Below are 27218 nucleotides of genomic sequence, written 5' to 3' on the forward strand. Positions count from 1 at the left end.
AAGATAATCCATCCACCTGACAGGTGTAGCATATCAAGAAGCTGATTAAATAGCATGATCATAAGAGGTGCAACCTTGTTTTGGAGACAAAAGGCCACTCTAAAATGTGCAGTTTTGTTACACAACACAATGCCACAGATGACATTTTGAGGGAGTGTGCAATTGGCATGTTGACTGCAGGAATGTCAACCAGAGCTGTTGCCAGAATTTTAATTTCTCTTCCATAAGCCACCAACATTGTTTTAGAGAATTTGGCAGTATGTGTAATCGGCTGCACAACCGCAGACCACGTGTAACCATGCCAGCCCAGGACCTCCACATCCGGCGTCTTCACCTGAGGGATCATCTGAGACCAGCCACCACCGACAGCTGATGAAACTGTAGGTTTCAATATCCTTAGAATTTCTACACAAACTGTCTGAGGGACGCTCATCAGCGTGCATGTCTTCACCAGGGTTGTTTTGACCTGACTTCAGGGGGTTATGTGTTATTTTTTTGACCTGACTGCAGTTTAACGTTGTAACCGACTTCAGGGGGTTATGTGTCGCGCTGCATGAGGCAAATGGTGGTCACATCTGATACTGACTGGTTTTCTGATCCACGCCCCTACTTTCTTTTAAAGGTATCTGTATTCCCAGTCATGTGAAATCCATAGATTATATTTTTGTTCAGTATATTTAATCACAACATGCAACAATTTCAAAGATTTTACCGAGTTACAGTTCATATAAGGAAATCAATCAATTTAAATAAATTCATTAGTGCCTAATCTATGGATTTCACATGACTGGGAATACAGAGATGCATCTGTTGGTCACAGATACCATTAAAAAAGGTAGGGGCATGGATCAGAAAACCAGTCAGTATATTGTGTGACCCCCATTTGCCTCACGCAGGTCAACACATCTCCTTCGCATAGAGTTGATCGTGGCCTGTGTAATGTTGTCCCACTCGTCTTCAATTGCTGCCCGAAGTTGCTGGATATTGGCAGGAACTGGAACACGCTGTCATTACACGTCAATCCAGAGCATCCCGAACATGCTCAATGTGTGACATGTCTGAGTGTGCAGGCCATGGAAGAACCGTTTTATCAAGTTCAAATGAAATGGAAACCCTATAGAAATGTTGAGTGCAAATGATTATATCACTTTGTTTTTAAAATGATCATATAAAAATGGATATACATTGAACAATTACCCTTAACGTGTCCAGTTTAGATCATAAAAGCTAAATCATGGACACAACTTCATCCAAAACACAATCAAGATTGCTTTCAGTATATTTAAAACGCAACAATTTCAAAGAGTATACAGAGTTACAGTTCATATAAGGAAATAAATTCATTAGGCCCTAAAGTGAAAGCAATCTTGATTGTGTTTTGGATGAATGTATCCATGATATGCTTTTATGATCTAAACTGGACTGACCAAATGTAAAGGGTAAATGTTCATTCATTTAAGATGAACTTAATTTTGACCCAAACATACATTTTAAGAACTCGCCCTTTTAAAAACAAAGTGAAAACCCTATAAAAATGAGTGCAAATTATTTATTTAATTTGATTTTACATTTTAACCAAGTTTTGGAATAGCTTTCTCTCCGTGGTGGAATACAGTGAAGGACAGCCACGATATAATTGCATCTCAAAGTGAGATGATGGCTCCAGCCCCTTTATTTCAGGAGGTCATGATTGGACAAATGATTTAAGACAAAGCAAATCATCTACTCATATTCAATCAGAACAAAAAACTAATGGAGATGAGGGCTATACTGAATTCTCAACCAGATACAATTCTAATGTCATGCATTTCACTAACAAGGCTGCAAAGTAGACTAAAATGGACCCATAGCGCCCACTGATCTAAAGTCAATGGTGTCAGGATATATTATCTTGGAAGAAACGCTAAATAACAACAGTCTGAAGATTGCGAACCTATTTTTTAAAAAATGAGGTAAAAACGAGAGCATAACATAAAAATATTTTAAAAATTACACTGCATCAAAAAAATTTATAGAAAAGTTTGAATAGAATCTCAAAGTCAACTATATTTCCCCCAAAAATGAACATAAAAAATATTCACTAAAAACTATTACTTTTAAACAGTCAAGGAAAATCACATTCAAAGCAGTTTTTTTTGCATGGAGGAAGGCATGATTCTTCATATTTACCATTTACATATGCATCTGGAGTGTCAGTGGTGCACATACTGTACTGTGCTATCACTTAATGGCTAATAACAAATTGTGTTTATGACAGGCTACTCCTGTTATCTATTCTAACATTTCCCTGATTGTTTATAGTAGCCATTTACATTCGAATGGACAGTTGATCAATTACGTCATCCATTCCTGTTGGTGAGTCACAGTGAATTTCCAGGTCTCTACAATCTGTGAGAGGAGTATCTCGTCTGGGAAGGAGGCCTCCACGTCAGGCAGGACTTCTACTCCTTTGCGGTCCATGTATCCAGCCAACGTCTCTTTGACACTAACAAGGTAGAATGAGAGAGAGAGGAAAAGTCTTGTGATTTCAGACCTCAGACTATTTAAAAAAATATATATATTTCACCTTTATTTAACCAGGTAAGCTAGTTGGGAACAAGTTCTCATTTACAACTGCGACCTGGCCAAGATAAAGCAAAGCAGTGTGACATAAACAACAACACGGAGTTACACATGGAGTAAACAAACGTATAGTCAACACAATAGAAAAAAAGAAAGTCTATATACAGTGTGTGCAAATGGCGTGAGGAGGTAAGGCAATAAATAGCCCATAGTAACAGAGTAATTACAATTTAGCAGATTAACACGAGTGATAGATGAACATATGATGATGAGCAGATGAAGGTGTGCAAAAGAGCAGCAACGTAAATAAAACAATATGGGGATGAGGTAGGTAAATTGGGTGGGCTATTTACAGATGGACTATGTACAGCTGCAGCGATCGGTTAGCTGCTCAGATAGCTGATGTTTAAAGTTAGTGAGGGAAATGTAAGTCTCCAGCTTCAGTGATTTTTGCAATTCGTTCCAGTCGCTGGCAACAGAGAACTGGAAGCAAAGGCGGCCAAAGGGGGTGTTGGCTTTGTGGATGACCAGTGAGATTTACCTGCTGGAGCGCGTGCTACGGGTGGGTGTTGTTATCGTGACCAGTGAGCTGAGATAAGGCGGAGCTTTACCTAGCATAGCCTTATAGATGACCTGGAGCCAGTGGGTCTGGCAACAAATATGTAGTGAGGGCCAGCCGACGAGAGCATACAGGTCGCAGTGGTGGGTAGTATATGGGGCTTTGATAACAAAACAGATTGCACTGTGATAGACTACATCCAGTTTGCTAAGTAGAGTATTGGAACAGTTTTTACCCCCAAGCCATAAGACTCCTGAACAGGTAACCAAATAGTTACCCGGACTATTTGCATTGTGTGTGTCCCCCCCCAATGCCTCTTTTATGCTGCTGCTACTCTCTGTTAATCTTATATGCACTGTCACTTTAAGTTTACATTCATGGGGGCGGCAGGGTAGCCTAGAGGTTAGAGCGTTGGGCTAGCAGCCAAAAGGTTGTAAGTTCAAATCCCTGAGCTGACAAGGTACAAAACTGTCGTTCTGCCCCTGAACAGGCAGTTAACCCACTGTTCCTAGGCCGTCATTGAAAATAAGAATTTGTTCGTAACTGACTTCCCTAGTTAAATAAAGGTAAAATATATATATATATTTTATGTACATACTACCTCAATTGGCCCAACCAACCAGTGCTCCCGCATATTGGCTAACCGGGCTATCTGCATTGTGGCCCGCCAACCCCTCTTTTTACGCATCTGATACACTCTGTTCATCATATATGCATAGTCACTTTAACCATTCCCACATGTACATACTATCTCAATAAGCCTGACTAACCGGTGTCTGTATTTAGCCTTGCTACTCTTATTTCTCAAATGTCTTTTTAATGTTGTTTTATTTCTTTACTTACCTACACACACACACACACACACCTTTTTTTTCTCCGCACTATTGGTTAGAGCCTGTAAGTTTCACTGTAAGGTTCCATTTCACTGGAACCTGTTGTATTCGGCGCATGTGACAAATAAACTTTGATTTGATTGATTGGAAGCTATTTTGTAGATGACATCGCCGAAGTCGAGGATCGGTAGGATGGTCAGTTTTACTAGGGTAAGTTTGGCGGGGTGAGTGAAGGAGGCTTTGTTGCGAAATAGAAAGACGATTCTAGATTTGATTTTGTATTGGAGATGTTTGATATGAGTCTGGAAGGAGAGTTTCCAGTCTAGCCAGACACCTAGATATTTGTAGTTGTCCACATTATTCTAGGTCAGAACTGTCCAGAGTAGTGATGCTCGTTGGGCGGGCGGGCGCGGGCAGCGAATGGTTGAAAAGCACTATATTGTTTAGGGCTTAGGCCCATTAACTAGACTAATGCATACATGCACAAAATAATGATTACATTTCCCCTTTTTTAGAAAATTAGTGAAAGTTCATTTTTGGAAGTTTTAACTTATTTTCAACTTTCCCAGGGTGCTGTAGCTTCCTTCAAAATAAAAAAAGAAATTTAGCTGGTGTCTTTGTGCTAACAGATGCAAGCTGTTTCTGCTACCATAGAAATGTCAAATAAGAATGAACAGAAATGGCGTCTCCTTTTAAGTCAATGATGCCATAATGGGTGGACTGGCAGCCATTTTGAGTGTACCAATGCCAGGAAGTAAAAGCAATAAGTGTACCCTTGAATCTGTTCTGTGATTTATCGAGTCAACTCAACTGACAATAACTGGTCGTTTGGATCCTGGATGCTGAGTGGACGAGCAGCTTCAAGCCGTGCTGTATTGGCCGTCACAGACACACCTATGCCTGCTAACAGTTCCATCTGAAAATTATCACTGCGCCTCCATACAAATATCTTGTTCATGTTGCTGTCTAGTATTTAGTTTGGTACAACGGGAGTTAACCTCTAGAAGTCTAAGCAGTTGGGGCGGTCATACCATGGATCATTTAGCGGTTTGATTTGGAGTTTTAGGACCCATTTAGGTATAAAATCAAATATAGAATTTTGCCTTTACTACTATGGTCCATAGCAATGCATTGAATAACACATTCATAAATGTAAAAAAAGACAGTCCAGAAAGGAATAAGGTTTTGAAGTGTCTGTCTGTCCTATATCTAGGATATATAAGAAAGCTCAGGAATTCAAAAAACATTTTAGGACACTCCTTATTTTTGTCGGCACAAAACTACTTCCATTTGTTTGTATGGGTTACCTTGAGAGTCCTGTGACACTTATGGGGGTCGTAGAGCTAAATGGAAAACAACATCGTGTTCATGAGAATCTCCCCTTTTCAATGAGTGGCCATAACCATTCAGAGCGTACAGAAGTTTTTGTGAGAAAACCAATTTACGGGATGTCTCATGGTCTGACAAACACAGCTGTATCTCGACCACCTTCCACTAAAGATGCAGAAGGCCGACATCGGAGGATACAGTGGATTGAGACACAGCCCATGCAAAACAGGTATCTCAAGCTTAAACTGAGGAATTTTGATTTTTTAAAATTATGTTACTTACAGTGCCTTGCGAAAGTATTCGGCCCCCTTGAACTTTGCGACCTTTTGCCACATTTCAGGCTTCAAGCATAAAGATATAAAAATGTATTTTTTGGTGAAGAATCAACAACAAGTGGGATACAATCATGAAGTGGAACGACATTTATTGGCTATTTCAAACTTTTTTAACAAATAAAAAACTGAAAAATTGGGCGTGCAAAATTATTCAGCCCCCTTCAGCTACTTTGTAGCGCCACCTTTTGCTGCGATTACAGCTGTAAGTCGCTTGGGGTATGTCTCTATCAGTTTTGCACATCGAGAGACTGACATTTTTTCCCATTCCTCCTTGCAAAACAGCTCGAGCTCAGTGAGGTTGGATGGAGAGCATTTGTGAACAGCAGTTTTCTGTTCTTTCCACAGATTCTCGATTGGATTCAGGTCTGGACTTTGACTTGGCCATTCTAACACCTGGATATGTTTATTTTTGAACCATTCCATTGTAGATTTTGCTTTATGTTTTGGATCATTGTCTTGTTGGAAGACAAATCTCCGTCCTAGTCTCAGGTCTTTTGCAGACTCCATCAGGTTTTCTTCCAGAATGGTCCTGTATTTGGCTCCATCCATCTTCCCATCAATTTTAACCATCTTCCCTGTCCCTGCTGAAGAAAAGCAGGCCCAAACCATGATGCTGCCACCACCATGTTTGACAGTGGGGATGGTGTGTTCAGGGTGATGAGCTGTGTTGCTTTTACGCCAAACATAACGTTTTGCATTGTTGCCAAAAAGTTCAATTTTGGTTTCATCTGAGCACCTTCTTCCACATGTTTGGTGTGTCTCCCAGGTGGCTTGTGGCAAACTTTAAACAACACTTTTTATGGATATCTTTAAGAAATGGCTTTCTTCTTGCCACTCTTCCATAAAGGCCAGATTTGTGCAATATACGACTGATTGTTGTCCTATGGACAGAGTCTCCCACCTCAGCTGTAGATCTCTGCAGGTCATCCAGAGTGATCATGGGCCTCTTGGCTGCATCTCTGATCAGCCTTCTCCTTGTATGAGCTGAAAGTTTAGAGGGACGGCCAGGTCTTGGTAGATTTGCAGTGGTCTGATACTCCTTCCATTTCAATATTATCGCTTGCACAGTGCTCCTTGGGATGTTTAAAGCTTGGGAAATCTTTTTGTATCCAAATCCGGCATTAAACTTCTTCACAACAGTATCTCGGACCTGCCTGGTGTGTTCCTTGTTCTTCATGATGCTCTCTGCGCTTTTAACGGACCTCTGAGACTATCACAGTGCAGGTGCATTTATACGGAGACTTGATTACACACAGGTGGATTGTATTTATCATCATTAGTCATTTAGGTCAACATTGGATCATTCAGAGATCCTCACTGAACTTCTGGAGAGAGTTTGCTGCACTGAAAGTAAAGGGGCTGAATAATTTTGCATGCCCAATTTTTCAGTTTTTGATTTGTTAAAAAAGTTTGAAATATCCAATAAATGTCGTTCCACTTCATGATTGTGTCCCACTTGTTGATTCTTCACAAAAAAATACAGTTTTATATCTTTATGTTTGAAGCCTGAAATGTGGCAAAAGGTCGCAAAGTTCAAGGGGGCCGAATACTTTCGCAAGGCACTGTAGATTGATGCACCAGTGCGTCAATAGACTCCCTTAAGGATTAATATAAGCCTCGCTGTCTGCCTGTCCAACCTCGGAAACAATGTTTCACATTTGATTTTCGATCTCTGTAGTACCATACATAGCTAGCAAGCAAGTGACAAGAACGTTGTCCAGACTGCATAGCAACCATTTTGTTTAGGACAGACGACCAGTTCTTTTGTATAGCAACTACGCAAAAATAATTAACGACTGGGTAGCAACATGGCTAAAATAACTAACAACCAGATTTTTGTCTGGACTTTATCTTCTGGTGAAAGAATGAAATTGTATGACTTGACTTATCCAAATAAAATGTATGAAAATATGTAATTCATTGTTATTTGAATATGACAGTTTTATAAGAGCTAACGTGCCATGGCTGAGAACTTTGTGGGCTATACTCGGTCTTGTCTCAGGATGGTAAGTTGGTGGTTGAAGATATGCCTCTAGTGGTATGGGGGCTGTGCTTTAGCAAAGTGGGTGGGGTTATATCCTGCCTGTTTGGCCCTGTCCCGGGGTATCGTTGGATGGGGCCACAGTGTCTCCCGATCCCTCCTGTCTCAGCCTTCAGTATTTATGCTGCAGTAGTTTATGTGTCAGGGGCTAGGGTCAGTCTGTTATATCTGGAGTATTTCTCCTGTCTTATCCGGTGTCCTGTGTGAATTTAAGTATGCTCTCTCTTAATTTTCTCTTTCTTTCTTTCCTTCTTTCTCTCTCTGAGGACCTGAGCCCTAGGACCATGCCTCAGGACTACCTGGCCTGATGACTCCTTGCTGTCCCCAGTCCACCTGGCCGTGCTGCTGCTCCAGTTTCAACTGTTCTGCCTGCGGCTATGGAACCCTGACCTGTTCACCGGACGTGCTACCTGTTACAGGCCTGCTGATTTCAACTCTCTAGAGACAGCAGGAGCGGTAGAGATACTCTGAATGATCGGCTATGAAAAGCCAACTGACATTTACTCCTGAGGTGCTGACCTGTTGCACCCTCGACAACCACTGTGATTATTATTATTTGACCCAGCTGGTCATCTATGAACATTTGAACATCTTGGCCATGTTCTGTTATAATCTCCACCCGGCACAGCCAGAAGAGGACTGGCCACCCCACATAGCCTGGTTCCTCTCTAGGTTTCTTCCTAGGTTTTGGCCTTTCTAGGGAGTTTTTCCTAGCCACCGTGCTTCTACACCTGCATTGGTTGCTGTTTGGGGTTTTAGGCTGGGTTTCTGTGCAGCACTTTGATATATCAGCTAATGTAAGAAGGGCTTCATAAATAAATTTGATTTATCGCACGCCGGGTCGAACGCCGCCATTTACCCGTGACTGTATTCATGATACAGCACTGCCACTTGTTCCTTATTGCTTAAATTACAAAAAATACATTCCATTGCATGAGCCACATCCGTTAGCATCATTTGATAGAACATTCCAAAATACCAAAATGATTGCATCACAATACCAGGCAGCCATTGTAAGTGTACCCATGAGTTAACCAATCCATTGCCAGGGTTAAAGCTTCCAAGCCCGTTCTGTTCATTCTTATTTCTATGATTGCTACATACTCCCAAAAAATGTTAGCGACAAAAAAGTGAACTATCCCTTTAAAAAGATAGAATGAGTGAATATCGTTGCATGGTTTGGAACCTATGATTTGACCCAGAGTTCCTCCATGGTTGCCATTTGACCTCACCTCCAGTCTGGTCTGTAGGTGTCTGAGACATGTGGTTTCCCCAGATTCAGCAGGAGGAACTCATGCATCTCCAGTAGCCAGGTGTCAACGTGACCCTTGGAGATGAATCCCTGGAGCAGCCTCTTCTGTTCCTCCTCCAGGGGCTGCTGGTACTCTGTAGACACCCCAGAGAAAGGGTCCTTGAAGAGGAGAGAGGGGGGGGGGGGGGGGGGGGGAGAACTCTCTCAGCTGTGCAAATACTAACTTAAAATTTTACAATGTAATAATTTTGGGTTTAAAACATTGAACCCTCTCTCAGAAGAGCTCACACAATTGACACAGTCACGTTGTTTTAGGGATAATTGTGTCATGTTTTGTGGATGATTGTGTCATGTTCTGTATCTCGTTGGTTGGTCTGAACGTGTCTTACCCTCTTCAGACTCTTCAGCATGTTCTCTGATTTGAGGGAAGACAGGAGCTGCCACAGAGCCACACAGTGCTTCAGACTGCACCTGCCCAGAGCCTACAGAAACGGCACCGCGTAGAACATACATTACGAACATTGAAAACAATTCACCACTTGCATTTAAGGTAGAACTGGCAATGCACAAAATTAAAAAACAGCAATATCTGGTTGATTTCGACACAACTAAGAGCGTTGAAGTGCGAGGCTAAACCTCTCTGCTGTTTTGGTTCACGTTGTAGCAGAGTGAATCGCACAGCCGTGCACATGCACAGATACTCTCTGTGTGACGACTGTGTGAGAAAGAGAAGTATTGCATCACGTTCATCTCAATGTCTGCAGTGCTGTTCGTGACAACATACTGTTGCCTAGTCTCAGTTTAAGTTGATATTGACCAACCAATCATGTGTTTCATGTAATATTATAAATGGTGGGGCTGTGTCACCTTTAAGATGTGAGGGTCCATCTGCTCGCCCATCTTCAGCATGTCCTCCAGGTAGCAGTCCAGGGGCATCTGGGAAACTCCCCCAGTCATGGACAGGAAGCCCAGAGCCAGCTCCACAGCCTTCAGGGCTTCACACACCTCACTGTACGACTGCAGATCCCTGGACAGGGCTGTGAGGGTCAGGGACGGCAGATGCTCCTAAAATAAACATTTCAATATTTTTTTTTTGTAAAGTGAAGTGAATAATCACATGCCATATTAAGAGTATAAACAAAAACAAGTTTGATGATGAAGAACGACTTGCCTGAGACACGTTTCCTTTCACCATTTTGAAAATGATGTCATAATCTCTCTCGTGTCTGGTGACCAGAGTGGGGATTCCCTGAAAGTCAACACATTGGTTCAGTCAGTGAGTGCCATATTACCTTCAACTATATTCCAATATTCCACTCAGATCTGTGAACACTGAAGGGGTAGGAACTATGGAACGTGACCAGGGACTGAAATGGAACCAGGCCCTGAACTTACAGTCAGTGTGATGAGAGGCTTGCCCTGCAGGAAGCGGGTGAGAACCTGCTGCTGGATCTTGGGCAGGTCGTACTCAGACAGGGTCTCCTTGCCACGCTCCAGGCTGTACTGGCAGTTAGACAGCACCAGGGGCAGCAGGTCCTTCTCCAGTTCATAGCGGATCACATGCAGCTCTGTCAGCTCTGACAGGCTCACCTTGTAGCTGTTGATACAGAAAGTCACCCCCTATTCAGTCAACGGGCTTTAACCTATTTATTTTATACTGTGCATTGCTTTATTCATTGCTTCCCATGTTTTGATCATTTGTCCACAATCCCCAATTCTTCAATATTGAGCACTTTTCAGTAGAGCAAAAAACTGTGGTGATGATGCAAATGGTCATTTGAACAAATTAACAAAATCCTAACATATCGTTTTGAGTAAACAATCTAATTGAAATCAAATGTATTTATAAAGCCCTTTTTACATCAGCAGATGCAGTGCTTATACAGAAACCCAGCCTAAAACCCAAAACAGCAAGCAATGCAGATGTAGAAGCAAGGTGGCTAGGAAAAACTCCCTAGAAAGGCCAAAACCTAGGAAGAAACCTAGAGAGGAACCAGGCTCTGAGGGGTGGCCAGTCCTCTTCTGGCTGTGGCCGGTGGAGATTATAACAGTAGATGGCCATTTAAAAATGTCTCTTTAAGTAAGCTTTCGGTGGAACTATCTCGCATTCGCCATTAGTGTACCTGGTGTCTTCCCCAGTGTGGCGGTCCACAGAGTGCAGCAGCTCATTGTGAAGGGCCACCAGGTAGCTTAGCAGAGCCGTGGAACACAAGCCTGGACCCTGACGCCGCGGCAGGAGGTACTGGAGGTCACTGTCCAGGTCCAAATCATCCTTCCAGAAGTCCTCTGGGATCTTTATCTCATCTACACACACACACACAATGAAAACGTTCATGATTCACAGACAGGAGCTGTCAAAACCACACACTAAACAATAGATTCTTGTTTTTGACAATTCATTCTGGTCGTAAGGGCAACCTGCAATGTTTTATAGAGGACAGGGTAACTCACTGGTGGCTACAGATACTCTGAGCAGGTTCCACGTGTTCAGAAATATCTGGACTTGCTTCTCATACCACACTCTCATTTGTCCTGTTAGAAGATAAACATTTATTGAGAACAAAAAAAACGGAGAAAAAAAAACAAAAAACACAAAATTCTGTTTTTAAGGAAATCTATATGAAATTGGGCAAATGGTCAATAACTCGGCTGGTAACTATGTTGCATAGTACCAAGGATGGATGGTTACGATGCAGTTACCTGGCTGTCGTTGGATGAACTCTCTGATGGAGACATCCATCAGGTCTGATGAGTTCTGGAACTTTTTCACCAGACTCTTCTGTAGGGCCAGGATATGTGGAAGGAACTTGACCAGCCGGAACTCCGCCTCCTGTTCAATCACCAAATGAATAACGCAGCCGATCGTGTGATTTAAAAATGTCCCAGAATCACAAAGAAACCATTAAAATATGCTGTTGACATTTTACCACATACAATATAGCAAGAAAGAGCACATATTTCATAATAATACATAGTTACAGTATATATACTTACAGAGCGTTTACGAAAAAAAAACAAAAGACAGTTCATGACGGTTTACCTTCTGTAGGAACCTCCAGAGTAATGGCAGCTTGTCCTTTCCGTCATTCTGTTCTACGATGTGGGTGAGACTGAGTAGGGACACCCTCTCTCTGCAGCTCCAAACCCCTGAACAGTGGACCTGGGAGCCCTGAGACAGGGAGGACAACGGACACTCGTCCCCAAATGTCACCCTCATGACGAAGTTAGAGGAGACACGGGAGTCATCTCTGATGGTGGCGTTCACCTCCCTCAGCTGGTGGTCAAGGTTCTGTGATGACACACACAAATGGTTGTCATGGTTCTTGTCAAAGCTGGAATAGAATATCTTTCAATCACGCTGTACAGTACTAGCCAACTGAAAATATTATCCAAAAGGATTCACCTTCAACTGAGGAGTGATGATGTCAGTAGCAACAGTTGTCTCCCAGGTATTTCTGGCCTCTTTAGTTGAGAGTTGGGGATCATTGCCAGCTGGCACTAGAAACAAAGACTAGTCAATGATGGGGCTACTGGTGTGCTATACAGTCTCCAAGCATTTTTAGCTTTCATAATTGTAAACAGCAGAGTTCAGCAGGTACTTGCACTTAAGCCATAAAAAGGAACAAAATATATACTAAAATATAAAAATAAAGCTATATTTTTTTACTTTACAATGGCACTTTGTATTCTTTCCAGCATGGAATTAAATAAAGTGTACTTTACATCTCGGCCTTCTTGTTTTTTTCCTCCTTTTTATAGCTTGCGTGTGAGTACCTGCCAAACTCAAACAATTCCCTTTGAAATGAACGTCCTTACATTGATTGTTCGGTGATGGTTCCAGAATGGATCTGACTATCAGGTGGACGGTGGTGACCGTGTCATCATTTCCCTTCCCCAGGGCTTTGGTCAGCTGATCCATGTCTTTCAGCAGGTGACAAATCAGAAATTGGCAGGCGTCCTGGACTGGAGGCTGGATGATCTGCTGGATGGACTAGAAAGAAAAGAAAACGGGGAGATTAATTGCAGGAAAGAATACAAGAGGGTGAAAGTGCAAGGTATAGAGAAGGATAGGGCTCCTGTTTCAGTGTCTCTTGATATGAAATGTTTTAAAAGGTAGGCCGTTGAACTTGACGCTGTATGTAAAATGTTAACATTCTTTATATTTTCATTAAAAACAAAACAAGGAGCATACGTTTCCGCCTTTAGTTAAAAAGTTCTCCCCGATGACATCATCAAAAGTTAAAATCACCGTTTTTGAAAAATGATTTTTTTTTTCAAACACTATGAGATTTGAAGTGACGTGGAGAGCAAGAAAACCCCCTGCCTCTGGATAGACACTTGTTGCAGGTTTTGAAAATCACTTAAAAAAGAAAAAAAAGTTTAATTCTACCCTGTGATGTCACAGAGAAGTATTCTTTTAGGACCTCGTTATCTTTTGAACCGCGGTTCATAGAAATGGTGCTATTTACACATATTGTAAAACATTGGTTAGGTGCTGGAGATAACGAATGAGGTTTAAACGTCCTTTACTAACTCATGAAATATATTTATCTTGCATCTCAACCTCGTTGGGTTATTCCTTTTCGTGGTTTTTAAAGTGCGACGACCTTTTGAGCTCTATAGATATGTTTTCTCCTGCGCACCAGCCACCTTTCATTCTAGCCTGAGCGCAAACCTTCACACTGACTTTCGGAGAATATTATTGTGAAATACTGCCTTCTATAAACTTCTTTGGATTTAATTTGCAATAGAACATTTGAAATGAGTAAAAAATTAACTAACAGGCTGACTGATGCTACATCTATACAGGTCTTATTGTGAGCTATATAATTGAGTAAACAATGGTACACAATTTCAATTTACTTAAGGTAGTTTGTCCAATCAAAAACGCATATTTTGACCAATGGGTAAAATAATATGCTAATTGTGTGGATCGGTGCTGTTCAAGATGAGGAGGATGATGACCATGGCCTTATTCTATTACAGCATATTGGATGACTGTCATTCATATTCCATTCACCCAGCTCAATGTTACATCGATAGGTTTATGTTACATGATACTCGATTTTCCCTATACCCATCATGAGGTTGCTACAACCTAGCCTATGAATGAAATTTTACAACGTAGGTGCACAGGTCGAGAGAAACAATTTGAGTAATGAAGATGACAGTCAGTGACACATTCAATACCACCTTGCACTCTTGCCTGCATCTAGCTAATCTAGAGTAATCATTAGTCCAACAAATTTAGGTATTTTTATCCCCATTTCGTTCCTTATGCTTCCGTTTAAGAAATGTTTTTCAACAGAATCGGTTGAATGAATACACCCCTGATCACACGCAAACACAGTTCACTTTCATAGCAGCCACATACAAACAGTATAATTCCTTCTCGCATCGACGCACTCTCCTCCTCTCTACCTTTTCCCTTCGCTTGTGGACTTCAGTGCACAACACATCAGCTGTCTGGGACCTTTACAATCCAACTGCTAAACACAGCCTACATCGTTGTCACCATATTAGCTAACGTCATAATCAACATAGCTACTAGAACTAAAGAGTTAGTAAACCCGCTACAATCTTGCTGTACAGTGTACAGTCAGCAAGCAGTTTAGCAGTTACACCGGCGGGCCCTGGTGGCAATACATATATAAAACCAAAATCTTACCTTGACTTGGAAAAGTTTGAGCCGGGTGTTTGAGTAGGCTAAACTAGCTAGCTAAGTAATTGGAAGAAAAACAGAAAAAAAAAATCTCTCTCCTCTCCTTCATTTTTGAAGAAATTAATTAGTTCAAAACTGTTCAACGATTGTCTTTATCGCTCTTTGAGTCAACTACTCACCACATTTTATGCACTGCAGTGCTAGCTAGCTGTAGCTTATGCTTTCAGTACTCAATTAATTTTCTGATCCTTTGATTGGGTGGACAGTTCATGCTGCAAGAGCTCTGATAGGCTGGAGGATGTCCTCCAGAAGTTGCCATAAATACCGTCTAAAATCTATGGAAGGGGGTAAGAACTGTACCTGTTCTCCGGCTGCACCATGGTGCTACCCTACAGAGTGCTGTTGAGGCTACTGTAGACCTTCATTGCAAAACAGTGTGTTTTAATAAATTATTTGGAGACGTAAAAATGTTTAGTATGGTTTTATCTAAAGGATAACTTTTTGTACTGTTTCACTATTTTTAATGGAATTCACTGAAGATGGTCCTCCCTTTCATGCTCTGGTGTCGATCATCCTCTAAGAAAGCCAGTGGTCCAAGCCTCATGTCTCGATCACAATCTGTTAAGAAGTTAACAGAGTTTTTACCCTTGTTGGATGGTCAGAACTAGTGGGACTAAATCAAATGGGTCCAGAGAGAAAAAAATGGTCAGAAATGTTGAACATTGTGGGGTGGCAGGGTAGCCTAGTGGTTAGAGCGTTGGACTAGTAACCGGAAGGTTGCAAGTTCAAACCCCCGAGCTGACAAGGTGCAAATCTGTTGTTCTGCCCCTGAACAGGCAGTTAACCCACTGTTCCTAGGCCGTCATTGAAAATAAGAATTTGTTCTTAACTGACTTGCCTAGTTAAATAAAGGTAAAAAAAAAAAAATTGTATTGCGTCAGCTAAACTGGATTCTGTGCAAGAATTAAGGCTACCTGACAGGCAAACTTTCCTGTTGAACTCGTCCTTTCTTCTCGAACCCACAGGACCCCAAAAAAATTGAGAGGTAAGATAGATATCGATTTTGAGACAAATTATTTCATGTTCTTTTTCAAATATTTCTCACAAAAACGAGCGTATCTCTGAAATGTCAACTGAGCTTTTTATTTTCAAAGCCTTTTACATTTAATTCAGCTCGTCATGCAAATGTTGCTTTTAGCAAACCGCAGAAACAACTTTGAAGGCTAATACCCCAAATATATAAAATCCTCAAAAGTTGTTACTAGAAACCTGCACTATGTCAATAGAGCTCGATGCTTATAAATTAGATGTATAATGTTATGAAATCCGACTTTAATGTTGATATGTCCAAGAAAGAACCCACTGAACAATTAATAACATGAATTATCATATTTCTATTGGTAAAATGTATTTTATAGTACAAGGAAGTGGAATTTCATCACCAAAGCAATCACTCTTGGCAGTGTGGGTGGTACTGTTCTTTCACACACTGGACCCATAAAGCTAGAAAGAGTTGGCAGCTTTTGGCAGACAAGATGGCCTACCTGTGGCTGCTCTGAGGCCCCTCTCAGCATGGCCAGGTGGGTGAGCAGTCTGACCAAGATGAAGGGGGTGAGGGACATGTTTTTGGTGTCCAGGGTGTCTGGGTTGTCCCTCCTCTGAGGGTCTCCCAGGATGTGGCCAGTCCTTGTGAGATCTCCCCTAAGAGGACACGTTCAGTTTTTGGTCGTGACATGAGATCTGGAGCCGTGTATCAAACGTATCAGAAAACACTCTAAGAAAAAAAGGGTTCTAAAAGGGTTCTTGTCTTCATAGGAACCCTTTTTGGTTCCAGGTTGGACCCTTTGGGGTGGAAAGAGTTGTACATGGAACCAAAAGGGTTCTACCTGGAACCAAAAAGGGTTATTCGAAGAGTTATCCTATGGGGATAGATGAAGAACCATTTTTCTAAGAGTGTGGGAGTGCTGATCTAGGATCAGCTGATCTAGGATCAGGTCCCTCCTGTCAGAGTAGGAGTGCTGATCTTAGATCAGCACTCCTACTCTGATGCTTTGGCAGTAATATCAATGTCGGGCCCTTAGAGAGCTGACTTACTGCTGTAGCTCCATCTTCTGGAAACCAGTCAAGGGAACATGGTTCTCCCCTCCAATCTCCGCCTCACACTCTAGACATTTTGCCTTATGGGTGGGTTGACCACACTGCAATAGAGTGGGTAAATCAGTTGGCTGTTTGCTTAGCTAACGAACATAAAATATTAAACTAACGCAATTTTACATGAAGACCTTTGCTTACCTTATCCACAACACAGGGGTGACCATTCGGACAAGCTGTTGAGATTCGAGTCAAAACTGAGCTTATACAGAAATGTTATTATTTTTGACCCAAAATTATATTAGCTGAATCTGAAAATTAACAATCAATTTCCAACGGTAGATATCCACAACACAGTTACTGTCTATACGCTTCCTGTAGCACGATGTTAACAAATCAAATTTCACAGAGGTGTACCTCCGATGATGAACTCAAAAGTTCAAGTTACAGTACACGAGTTTATCAGGTTAGGATTCAAAATGTCTGTACTTACAGTACCAGGAGAGTCCGTAATCCACTTTATTCTGTGTTATAAGCCTTTGAGCGACAGCCAGCATGTCCTCAGGCATTGTGGGTAGAAAGGCACTCTGTTGGGGTAGACATAAGCAGATAAAAGACAACTCCCACAGTCAACAAGGAGAAAGTCAATGTAAGATATTGACAGGTGCTAATGAGAATCATACCAGCATATTGTTGGGAGACAGGCCAAGCTGCTGTAGAGGTGTGAGCAGCCCTTCTGTCCCAGTGAACAGCACAGCAGACATGTGGACAGCCAGCTCTATAAGGGTGTGTTCCACACTGGACCGGTCTGCCAGGACACTCAGTCCTCCCATCCTGTTGTGAACCAATTCTTTGGCAAAGTCCCTCACTTCCCTGCGATGTAGGTACCTTGATCCCTCGATGAAGTCCTCAAGTGCTTTGCATTGCTGGAGGAGTAAAACAAAGTCAGACATTTTGGATAAGTGTAATTGGGATTTTCTGAAGTCTACAAATATAAATAGAATTCAAAGTATAACTATTGTACCTTCAAAATCAGAATAGTTTGCCAACTCTATCGTTAGTTGTGGGCTAACAGTTTTCCCTCAGATGTTGAGTTGAAGGAGGTGGTCCAATGTGTATAGCTTAGGGGTGGGGTGGAGGCCTGTGTTCCTACCTTAGGGTGGAGGCCTGTGTTCATACCTTAGGGGCGGGGTGGAGGCCTGTGTTCCTACCTTAGGGTGGAGGCCTGTGATCATACCTTAGGGGCGGGGTGGAGGCCTGTGTTCCTACCTTAGGGTGGAGGCCTGTGTTCATATCTTAGGGGTGGGGTGGAGGCCTGTGTTCCTACCTTAGGGTGGAGGCCTGTGTTCATACCTTAGGGGCGGGGTGGAGGCCTGTGTTCCTACCTTAGGGTGGAGGCCTGTGTTCATACCTTAGGGGTGGGGTGGAGGCCTGTGTTCCTACCTTGGGGTGGAGGCCTGTGTTCCTACCTTAGGGTGGAGGCCTGTGTTCCTACCTTAGGGTGGAGGCCTGTGTTCCTACCTTAGGGTGGAGGCCTGTGTTCCTACCTTAGGGTGGAGGCCTGTGTTCCTACCTTAGGGTGGAGGCCTGTCTTCCTACCTTAGGGTGGAGGCCTGTCTTCCTACCTTAGGGGGGAGGCCTGTGTTCCTACCTTAGGGTGGAGGCCTGTGTTCCTACCTTAGGGTGGAGGCCTGTCTTCCTACCTTAGGGTGGAGGCCTGTGTTCCTACCTTAGGGTGGAGGCCTGTGTTCATACCTTAGGGGTGGGGTGGAGGCCTGTGTTCCTACCTTGGGGTGGAGGCCTGTGTTCCTACCTTAGGGTGGAGGCCTGTGTTCCTACCTTAGGGTGGAGGCCTGTGTTCCTACCTTAGGGTGGAGGCCTGTGTTCCTACCTTAGGGTGGAGGCCTGTCTTCCTACCTTAGGGTGGAGGCCTGTGTTCCTACCTTAGGGGTGGGGTGGAGGCCTGTGTTCATACCTTAGGGGCGGGGTAGAGGCCTGTGTTCATACCTTAGGGGCGGGGTAGAGGCCTGTGTTCTTACCTTAGGGGTGGGGTGGAGGCCTGTGTTGGCTGCTCGGTACAGACTGGTGACTTCTCTGAAAAGAGCCAGCAGGATATACAAGGTCCGCCTCCTTGCAGGTGCAGTACATCTCTACAACAAAACAACACACAAAGCTGAGGACAAATTCACCAAACATCCATAAAATCTTAGGTTAGAAAGAGTTTTAATGAAACGAATACACACACACACACACACACATTACACATTGTAATAAAACTAATACACACACACACACACATTACATACAGTGGTATTAAGTTTAGTGGAGTTAAACTAATACCTGACAGGTATCCTCAATCTCCTGCACACTGTCCTCTAGTACAGCTTTGGCAACAGCCTCGCGGATAACCTGGTAGTCGTCTCCATAGACGAGATACTGGTCCATCTGGCCAACATCTTCATTCTGCATGCAAGACGATGGAAGAGACCCTGATATCTATAACATCGTCCTTCACAGTACTAGCTAGGAAATACACATCGTTGTATCTAACCCACTCAGGTCCCACTTTAGAAACATGTTTGTAAACACTAGAGGACAGAAAACAGGATCAATGGGGGATTTTATGGGGTTGTATGAAACCCTGTGATGTACCTGTTGCTGCACCTCTTCAGGAAAAAGCCACCTGTGCGTCTCTGTATCCCTCAGCATTCTCTGGACATACTCTACACCCTGCTGGCTGCTGATGTTGCGGATCAGGTACACCCTGTACCAGTCGTTCTTACTCTCCTTACACAGGCTCCTAACAGCACACAGGAACTCCTCGACCGCATCCTGACGATTTTCACATTCCCCTGCACACAATGTGAGGAACCGAGGACAGATCCTTATAGTATTCCTTATAAAACATTCCGTCAATTGTTTTTTTTTTTTACTATAATTAATTCACACCAACAAGCACAATTTGTAAAGCAACAAGGATCAGAATTCGTGACGCCATATTGACTGAGTGTTTTTACCAGACTGTGTGCTATGGAGCAAGTGTGCAGCCGTGTCCAGGCATAGCCGGACCCTCGCGATCTGTTGCAGGTACTCTATTGTGACAGTCTCAGCCGACACAGTGACAGAGTCCAGGAACTGACTCAAGAACTCAGTCTCTTTCTGCAGGTAGGCCTGCTGGTCTGCAGGCTTCTGGCATTCATGTGGCTTTCTGTCGAACATGGAGTCCTGCAGAAAAACCGTTTTAAACATCTATTCTATTTATTTAACCTTTATTTATCCAGAAAGTTCCTTTGAGGTTAGAAGACCTCTTTTACAAATAGAATAGTGATAGCACTCTATTGATTTAGGGTGAAATCCTGTCAGATCCTACCTCAAGGCAGTTGATGTAGAGCGCATAAAGTTCATTTTTATCCTCAGCCTCTAGAATGTTGCTCTCTTCTATCAATGTCAAATACTGCTGCAGATATTCTTTTACTTCATCAAAGCTAAAAACACACAACAACAAAAAAAAATGTTCATTTTCAGTCAAGTGTTTGATAACATCTGAAACAAACTGATATACGTTGCTGGTTACAGCAGCATTGCAGTGATACACTACATGATGAAAAGTATGTGGACACCTGCTCGTCAAACATCTCATTCCAAAATCATGGACATTAATATGGAGTTGGTCCCCCCTTTGCTGCTATAACAGCCTCCACTCTTCTAGGAAGGATTTCCACAAAATGTCGGAACATTGCTGCGGGGACTTGCTTCCATTCAGCCACAAGAGCATCAGTGAGATTGGGTACTGATGTTGGGCAATTAGGCTTGGCTCGCAGTTGGCATTCAAATTCATCCCAAAGGTGTTCGATGGGGTTGAGGTCAGGGCTCTGTGCAGGCCAGTCAAGTTCTTCCACACCGATAGACAAATAATTTCTGTATGGACATCGTTTTGTGCACAGGGGCATTGTCATGCTGAAACAGGAAAGGGCCTTCCCCAAACTGTTGCCACAAAGTTGGAAGCACAGAATCGTCTATAATGTCATTGTATGCTATAGCGTTACGATTTCCCTTCACTGGAACTAAGGAGCCTAGCCCGAACCATGAAAAACAGCCCCAGACCATTATTCCGCCTCCACCAAACATTACAGTTGGCACTAAACATTGGGGCAGGTAGCATTCTCTTGGCATCCGCCAAACCCAGGTTCGTCAGTCAGACTGCCAGATGATGAAGCATGATTCATCACTCCAGAGTCCAAGCTTTACACCACTCCAGCCGACACTTGGCATTGCGCATGGTGATCTTAGGCTTGTGTGCGGAATGCTCGGCCATGGAAACCCATTTCATGTAGCTCCCGACAAACAGGCCTTGTGCTGACGTTGCTTCCAGAGGCAGTTTGGAACTCGGTAGTGGAGTGTTGCAAACAAGGACAGACGATTTTTACATGGTATGCGCTTCAGCAACTCAACGGTCCCGTTCTGTGAGCTTTTGTGGCCTACCACTTTGCAGCTGAGCCATTGTTGCTCCTAGACGTTTCCACTACACAATGATAGCACTTACAGTTGACCGGGGCAGCTCCAGCAAGGCAAACATTTTATGAACTCACTTGTTGGAAAGGTGGTATCCTATGACAGTGTCACGTTGAAAGTCACTGAGCTCTTCAGTAAGGCCCATTCTACTGCCAATGTTGGTCTATGGAGATTGCATTGCTGTGTGCTCGATTTTATACACCTGTCAGCAACGGGTGTGGCTGAAATAGCCGAATCCACTCATTTGAAGGGGTGTCCACATACTTTTGTATATATATATATATAGTGTTTAAACAACACTTTCTTTTCTGCTTCACTCACGTGTACTTGAGCAGAAGCTTGAGTATCACTGATCGCACCACAGGATTCTTGTCCATAGACTCATCAAATGGTGAGAAATCTTTGGTGTGTATCTGACTTTGTGCTGGAACAAATATAATACAAATCAGAACAAAGATTAAAAACATTTTACTGAGCCACAATCTTCCCTCCGGTCTGTTTAAATGCTTAAAATGTCAAAAAGAATACAAGGAACAAACGGAATCTAAACTCTATATTTATGACTAGTGTGTTTGTGTGTTATTGCATGTGTGTGTTGAGGTTACCTCTGATGAGTGGGATGGGTTCTGTCTCGACCATGAGGAAGGACAACAGGTGCAGGATGACACCTTTTGATGGGGGGATGTTGTCTTTGAAGCACACAGTAGTGACCAGGTCTATGAAAAACGCATTGCAACTCTGCCTGAACTGGGCGTTTAGGGTGATGCAAGCTCTGCAAAACCATAATAGACAGATTTAGACAGATAAGACGGTTACAGGGAAAGACATGTCCTTTATCATTGGCTATCCAGTTTTTTCTTTTTAAGGGTAAAACACACCCACCTTATGTCCTCTGACACTTTGACCTGGAAGTCATCTGGGAGTTCGTGTTTGCACATGGGGCAGTACATTTGGCCTGTGTTGAGACATCCTCTGACACAGGTCAGACAGAAGATGTGGTGACAGGGCAGATCCACCGGGTCTTGTGGTTCCCCCATGCACACACGGCACTGGAAACCAAACCTAAGGAAAAAAAATAGCTGGCGTCATTAAACATCAAATTCTGTATCAGCCACAGCGAATAATGTAGACATATAATATGAAAGCTTTTTACACTAAATAAATGATATCAAAATAGACTTACTTGCAAATCAGATCACTTGCTTTTTGCTTGCAAGTCTTCAGTATTGTAATGACGGCCGCAAATGGTTCCTCCGACTTTACGTCAGAGTTTTTTACCAGAATCTGCCACACGAGATAATTAGCAGTCACATATTAGTTAAAATGACATCCAACCGATTGAGTTGATTTCAGTTTTTAATTTAAAAAATGTAAATTACACAGTTGTCGCCCATTACTCCCATTGGTTTTTAGCTAGTGGTGTCAAAAGATAGCTGAAGTTACAGAGTTAGGAACAGTTTAAACATTCACTTGTAAAATACTGAATTTATCCTTTAAGCACAAAGTTCAATGTAATGAGAAAATTGCAATACGTTAACATAGTTCAAGAGCTCAGGTTCACATATACATAGTTTAAAAGTGATGGGTGCTAAACCTGAAATATGGGATGGAAATAAATATATAGGTATAAACAAAGCACAAAATGTAAATCGGTGGCATGTTGACTTAAATAACAAAAATCTATTATGGGAACTCACTTTGCCTAAGGTATGAGTGTGATCAAGGACCAGAGACTTGAGCGCCCTCTCCTCAGACTCAAAGCCTAGCAGCATGTGTTCCACAAACAGAAAGACGATGCAGATACGGTTCCAATGATTACTAAAGACACAAAACAAACAAGGACAAATCTTTACTTATTCTGGAAGAATTAGCCATATCTGGGAGAAAGTTAATTAAGACAAACAATTACTTTATATATATATATATTTTTGTTTGACTATTTTCTATATTGTATTAAAACACAAACAAAGACATCAAAACTATAAAACAACACATATGGAATCATGTAGTAACCAAAAAAAAGTGTTAATTCAAAATATATTTTATATTTGAGATTCTTCAAAGTAGCCACCCTTTGCCTTGATGACAGCTTTGTACACTCTTGGCAAATATATTTTGATTTGTTTAACACTCATTTGGTTACTACATGATTCCCATATGTGTTATTTCATAGTTTTTAATACTACAATGTAGAAACTAGTAAAAATAAAAGAAAAACCCTTCAATGAGTAGGTGTCCAAATTTTTGACTGATACTATATATTTTTAGTTATTGCTTTTTGAATATCATGGATATGCTTTACTACTTCATGCCAACATGTGTGGATGGACTAGCACCTTGAATTCAGAACTTTATACAGTGAAGGTCTTCACCTCTTTCGCAATGCATATTGACTTTCTTATAAACAAAATAAAGTCAAATGGCCTTCTGTAGTCTTTCAAAGAGACATTTCCCTCACCAGATGTAGTCAAACAGTTCCCGGCTCCTCTCTCCATACTGCTTCAGGCTTCTCTGGGAGCAGACCAGCTCCATAGACCCCTTCAGTCTTTTCACCTGCTTCAGCCAGTCCTGGCACTGGGCATCAGAGTCCAATGCAGGGGGTTCCAGGAGCTCAACACAGGCAACTGCTGCATAGACATCCAGAACCTGTGGGGGCAGGGTAGCCTAGTGGTTAGAGCGGTGGTTGCAAGTTCAAATCCCCAAGCTGACAAGGGTTGTTCTGCCCTTGAACAGGCAGTTACACTGTTCCTAGGCCGTCATTGAAAATAATAATTTGTTCTTAACTGACTTGCCTAGTTAAATAAAAGGTACAAAAAATATTTAAAAATTAAAAACCTGGCAGAGGAGTGGTATAGTTACTGACATGTTTACTATGACATTTCTATCAGTATGTTTGCAGTACAGTATATACTGTACTAGTAGGAAGAGGAAGAAGGGAAGCTCTACTAAGGTACACAATAGTACATTTTGGTAGACAGAAGGTGCTCTTTGGTAAAAGGGGTGAATTGGTCATCAAAAAGAAAGGAGGACCACGGTGCTCTTCGTATAGTTAATTAAAATGGCTTTATTTGTATGGCATGTTCAATAGAAACAAGGTTTTAAAAATCTGACGCGTTTCGGCTGCAAGGCCTCCGTCACGGGGGTACTCCCTTTTTTGACAGTACATACTGTAGATATCCTACTACTATATACTGTGTGTTCAACTACTATCATACATTCATATATACTCTATACAAACATTTGGCACATAAAAAACCTGATTTCTCATAACTAAATGTGGCAGTGTGTGGAAAATATATGCACTTAGCATCTCTGGGCTGTCCTTCACTAGTTTGATTCTTACCATCTCTGGGCTGTCCTTCACTAGTGTGATTCTTACCATCTCTGGGCTGTCCTTCACTAGTGTGATTCTTACCATCTCTGGGCTGTCTTTCACTAGTTTGATTCTTACTCTGGGCTGTCTTTCACTAGTTTGATTCTTACCATCTCTGGGCTGTCCTTCACTAGTTTGATTCTTACCATCTCTGGGCTGTCCTTCACTAGTTTGATTCTTACTATCTCTGGGCTGTCCTTCACTAGTGTGATTCTTACTATCTCTGGGCTGTCTTTCACTAGTTTGATTCTTACTCTGGGCTGTCCTTCATTAGTGTGATTCTTACCATCTCTGGGCTGTCCTTCACTAGTTTGATTCTTACTATCTCTGGGCTGTCCTTCACTAGTGTGATTCTTACTATCTCTGGGCTGTCTTTCACTAGTTTGATTCTTACTCTGGGCTGTCCTTCATTAGTGTGATTCTTACCATCTCTAGGCTGTCCTTCACTAGTGTGATTCTTACTCTGGGCTGTCCTTCATTAGTGTGATTCTTACCATCTCTGGGCTGTCCTTCACTAGTTTGATTCTTACTATCTCTGGGCTGTCCTTCACTAGTGTGATTCTTACTATCTCTGGGCTGTCTTTCACTAGTTTGATTCTTACTCTGGGCTGTCCTTCATTAGTGTGATTCTTACCATCTCTGGGCTGTCCTTCACTAGTGTGATTCTTACCATCTCTGGGCTGTCCTTCACTAGTGTGATTCTTACTCTGGTCTGTACTTCACTAGTGTGATTCTTACCATCTCTGGGCTGTCCTTCATTAGTGGGATTCTCTGCAGGTGAGGAACCACCTGTGGTTGCAACGACATCATCCTGGTGAGGTTGTGCAGACGGGTACGATACATGTTGTAGGCAGTGTGGATCAGGGGCAGGGAGGGAATCTCTTCACTTGGAGCTTTTCGTCGCCTCTGGAGCTCATTCACACAGCAGCTTAGGGCTTCACACAGATGCTGGGAAAATACATATATTCATTAGGATCACCTAATTTATGGGTAGCCATATTATCATATTTGACAGTAAATAGAAAGGACCTTTCTATAAATGGAACCTATTGTTTTACTATTTGTATGTATTGAAAACATGATGATGTTGCAAAGGCATACCTTTAACTCCGCCTCCGAAGCCACTTTCATCGTCATGGCAATGAAGTCCTGCAGGTACCTTTGGAAAAATTCCCTCTGCAGTTTCTCACCCAATGTAGCCAGATACTGACCAAGGGGGATTTTCTCAAAGAACACCTCGACACGTCCTCCCAAGAAAAAAACATTTGTATAAGATTGAGTTTATACAACCAAATAGTGTAAGTAGTGCACATGAGAGATAAGAAATACACCTTTAAGAATAATGTATTACATTTGCATAAGCTATACAATTGTTATCTAAATGTATCGTTCAATTTTTTTTTTTTTAAGTCTGAATTAAGGCATTCAATTATTTACCTCTGGTCTGCTGAGTTTGAATCAATAGTTCGTCCAGGATATCTCTGATCCTCCAGCTAAAGGGCATTGTGCAGCACATGGTCCTCTCAGCTGTGACATGGCTCTGCACCAGGATGGTCTTAGACTCAGAACTGTGGGAAATGGGGAGTTTGTGAGCAGTGACATCTACCTGTTCCACTGAGACACAACACAGGCTATATAAAACCTTACACTGTCATACAAGGACTCCAGGCAGTCCAGTCGGTTTCTTAATCCGGTCTGTGTATCATCACACATAAATCACTCACTTGAGATCAACGTTAGGAATATCAAGCATCTCGTTACTGCCGAATATCTTCAGCCACAGGTTTCGGACTTCCTCCCCACTGTTGCTGTCCACCAGGAGGTCAAGATTACGGTCCCGGTCGATGACTGAGACCAACTGGGCCAAGAGGGGTGTGACCACTGCTTGGATTCTCTTCCATAGAGTTTGTCTGTGGAACAAATACAGTATGAACTGACTATACTTCTGAACAATGACAAGACAAAATAACCATTTGAAAATGAATGAAATTATAGATTTTCCATATGCAGAGTAGTGCAGTATCATTGATTAACATACGTGAAGGTTCCCCCCTCCTGAAGAGCATCGATGTTAGATGCCTCCGTTAACACCCAGAACTTGGGGGAAGGAATATTTCGCTCACGGTTCTCCAGTAGAGAGTGAAGGCGGCTTCTCAGGGTTGTCAGGAACGTAGCTTTAGGGCACAATACAGAGGTCAAGCATATACATTCATGTAAAAGCCAGTTACCTTTAGTTACAGTATTTGTTTGCTGTTACGATCTGAGATAATTGTTCTATATTTGGATTTTGGGCCCATTTATAATGAAAAGTACTATAGTGGTATAAATACTATAGTATAGTACTATATGGTATAAATACTATAGTATTCACTGTAGTGTTTTTACAGATTTGACCTTAGTATACCGCAGTATTTACAGCTAACTAAAGTATAAATTACTGTAGGAAAAGAAAAACTGTAGTAAATACTATAGTAATGAATGTAGCATTTTTGTGGATTGTAGTATACTGTAGTATTTGCTATAGTGCTTTTGCAGACTAATATTCTGTAGTGTTTTTTGCAAATATTACGGTAGTATTTACAATCGTGTTTTTGTTTTACTATCTTTGACATAGAGGTGGAGGCTTTCTCCTTGAGGAAACCTACTGGAGAAGTACTAAAATAGAACAT

The 27218-nt window shown here is 42.1% G+C and overlaps 1 protein-coding gene across 1 annotated transcript in view; it reads right to left on the reverse strand.

Moving 5' to 3' along the window:
• Nucleotides 1–1631: 1631 nt before the first annotated feature.
• LOC109872250 (E3 ubiquitin-protein ligase rnf213-alpha) overlaps nt 1632–27218 on the reverse strand; it is a 59488-nt gene continuing 33901 nt past the window's right edge. Inside the window, exons 35-67 of the mRNA XM_020463422.2 lie at nt 26588–26723; nt 26274–26459; nt 25987–26117; nt 25651–25796; nt 25288–25497; nt 23635–23822; nt 22874–22994; nt 22360–22460; nt 22059–22238; nt 21782–21948; nt 21498–21600; nt 20035–20149; nt 19682–19889; nt 19317–19516; nt 19005–19127; nt 18704–18814; nt 17348–17590; nt 17158–17251; nt 16866–16900; nt 16668–16771; nt 16118–16274; nt 12728–12902; nt 12315–12409; nt 11952–12200; nt 11612–11741; nt 11363–11443; nt 11035–11215; nt 10307–10508; nt 10083–10160; nt 9779–9976; nt 9301–9393; nt 8892–9070; nt 1632–2485 (exon numbers count right to left, since the gene is read on the reverse strand). Of these exons, the coding sequence (XP_020319011.2) occupies nt 2335–2485; nt 8892–9070; nt 9301–9393; nt 9779–9976; nt 10083–10160; nt 10307–10508; nt 11035–11215; nt 11363–11443; nt 11612–11741; nt 11952–12200; nt 12315–12409; nt 12728–12902; nt 16118–16274; nt 16668–16771; nt 16866–16900; nt 17158–17251; nt 17348–17590; nt 18704–18814; nt 19005–19127; nt 19317–19516; nt 19682–19889; nt 20035–20149; nt 21498–21600; nt 21782–21948; nt 22059–22238; nt 22360–22460; nt 22874–22994; nt 23635–23822; nt 25288–25497; nt 25651–25796; nt 25987–26117; nt 26274–26459; nt 26588–26723 (4871 nt within the window). The 3' untranslated portion in view covers nt 1632–2334. The remainder of the gene's footprint in view (nt 2486–8891; nt 9071–9300; nt 9394–9778; nt 9977–10082; nt 10161–10306; nt 10509–11034; nt 11216–11362; nt 11444–11611; nt 11742–11951; nt 12201–12314; nt 12410–12727; nt 12903–16117; nt 16275–16667; nt 16772–16865; nt 16901–17157; nt 17252–17347; nt 17591–18703; nt 18815–19004; nt 19128–19316; nt 19517–19681; nt 19890–20034; nt 20150–21497; nt 21601–21781; nt 21949–22058; nt 22239–22359; nt 22461–22873; nt 22995–23634; nt 23823–25287; nt 25498–25650; nt 25797–25986; nt 26118–26273; nt 26460–26587; nt 26724–27218) is intronic.

The sequence above is a fragment of the Oncorhynchus kisutch genome, linkage group LG27 (assembly GCF_002021735.2).
Source record: "Oncorhynchus kisutch isolate 150728-3 linkage group LG27, Okis_V2, whole genome shotgun sequence".
Classification (NCBI taxonomy): domain Eukaryota; kingdom Metazoa; phylum Chordata; class Actinopteri; order Salmoniformes; family Salmonidae; genus Oncorhynchus; species Oncorhynchus kisutch.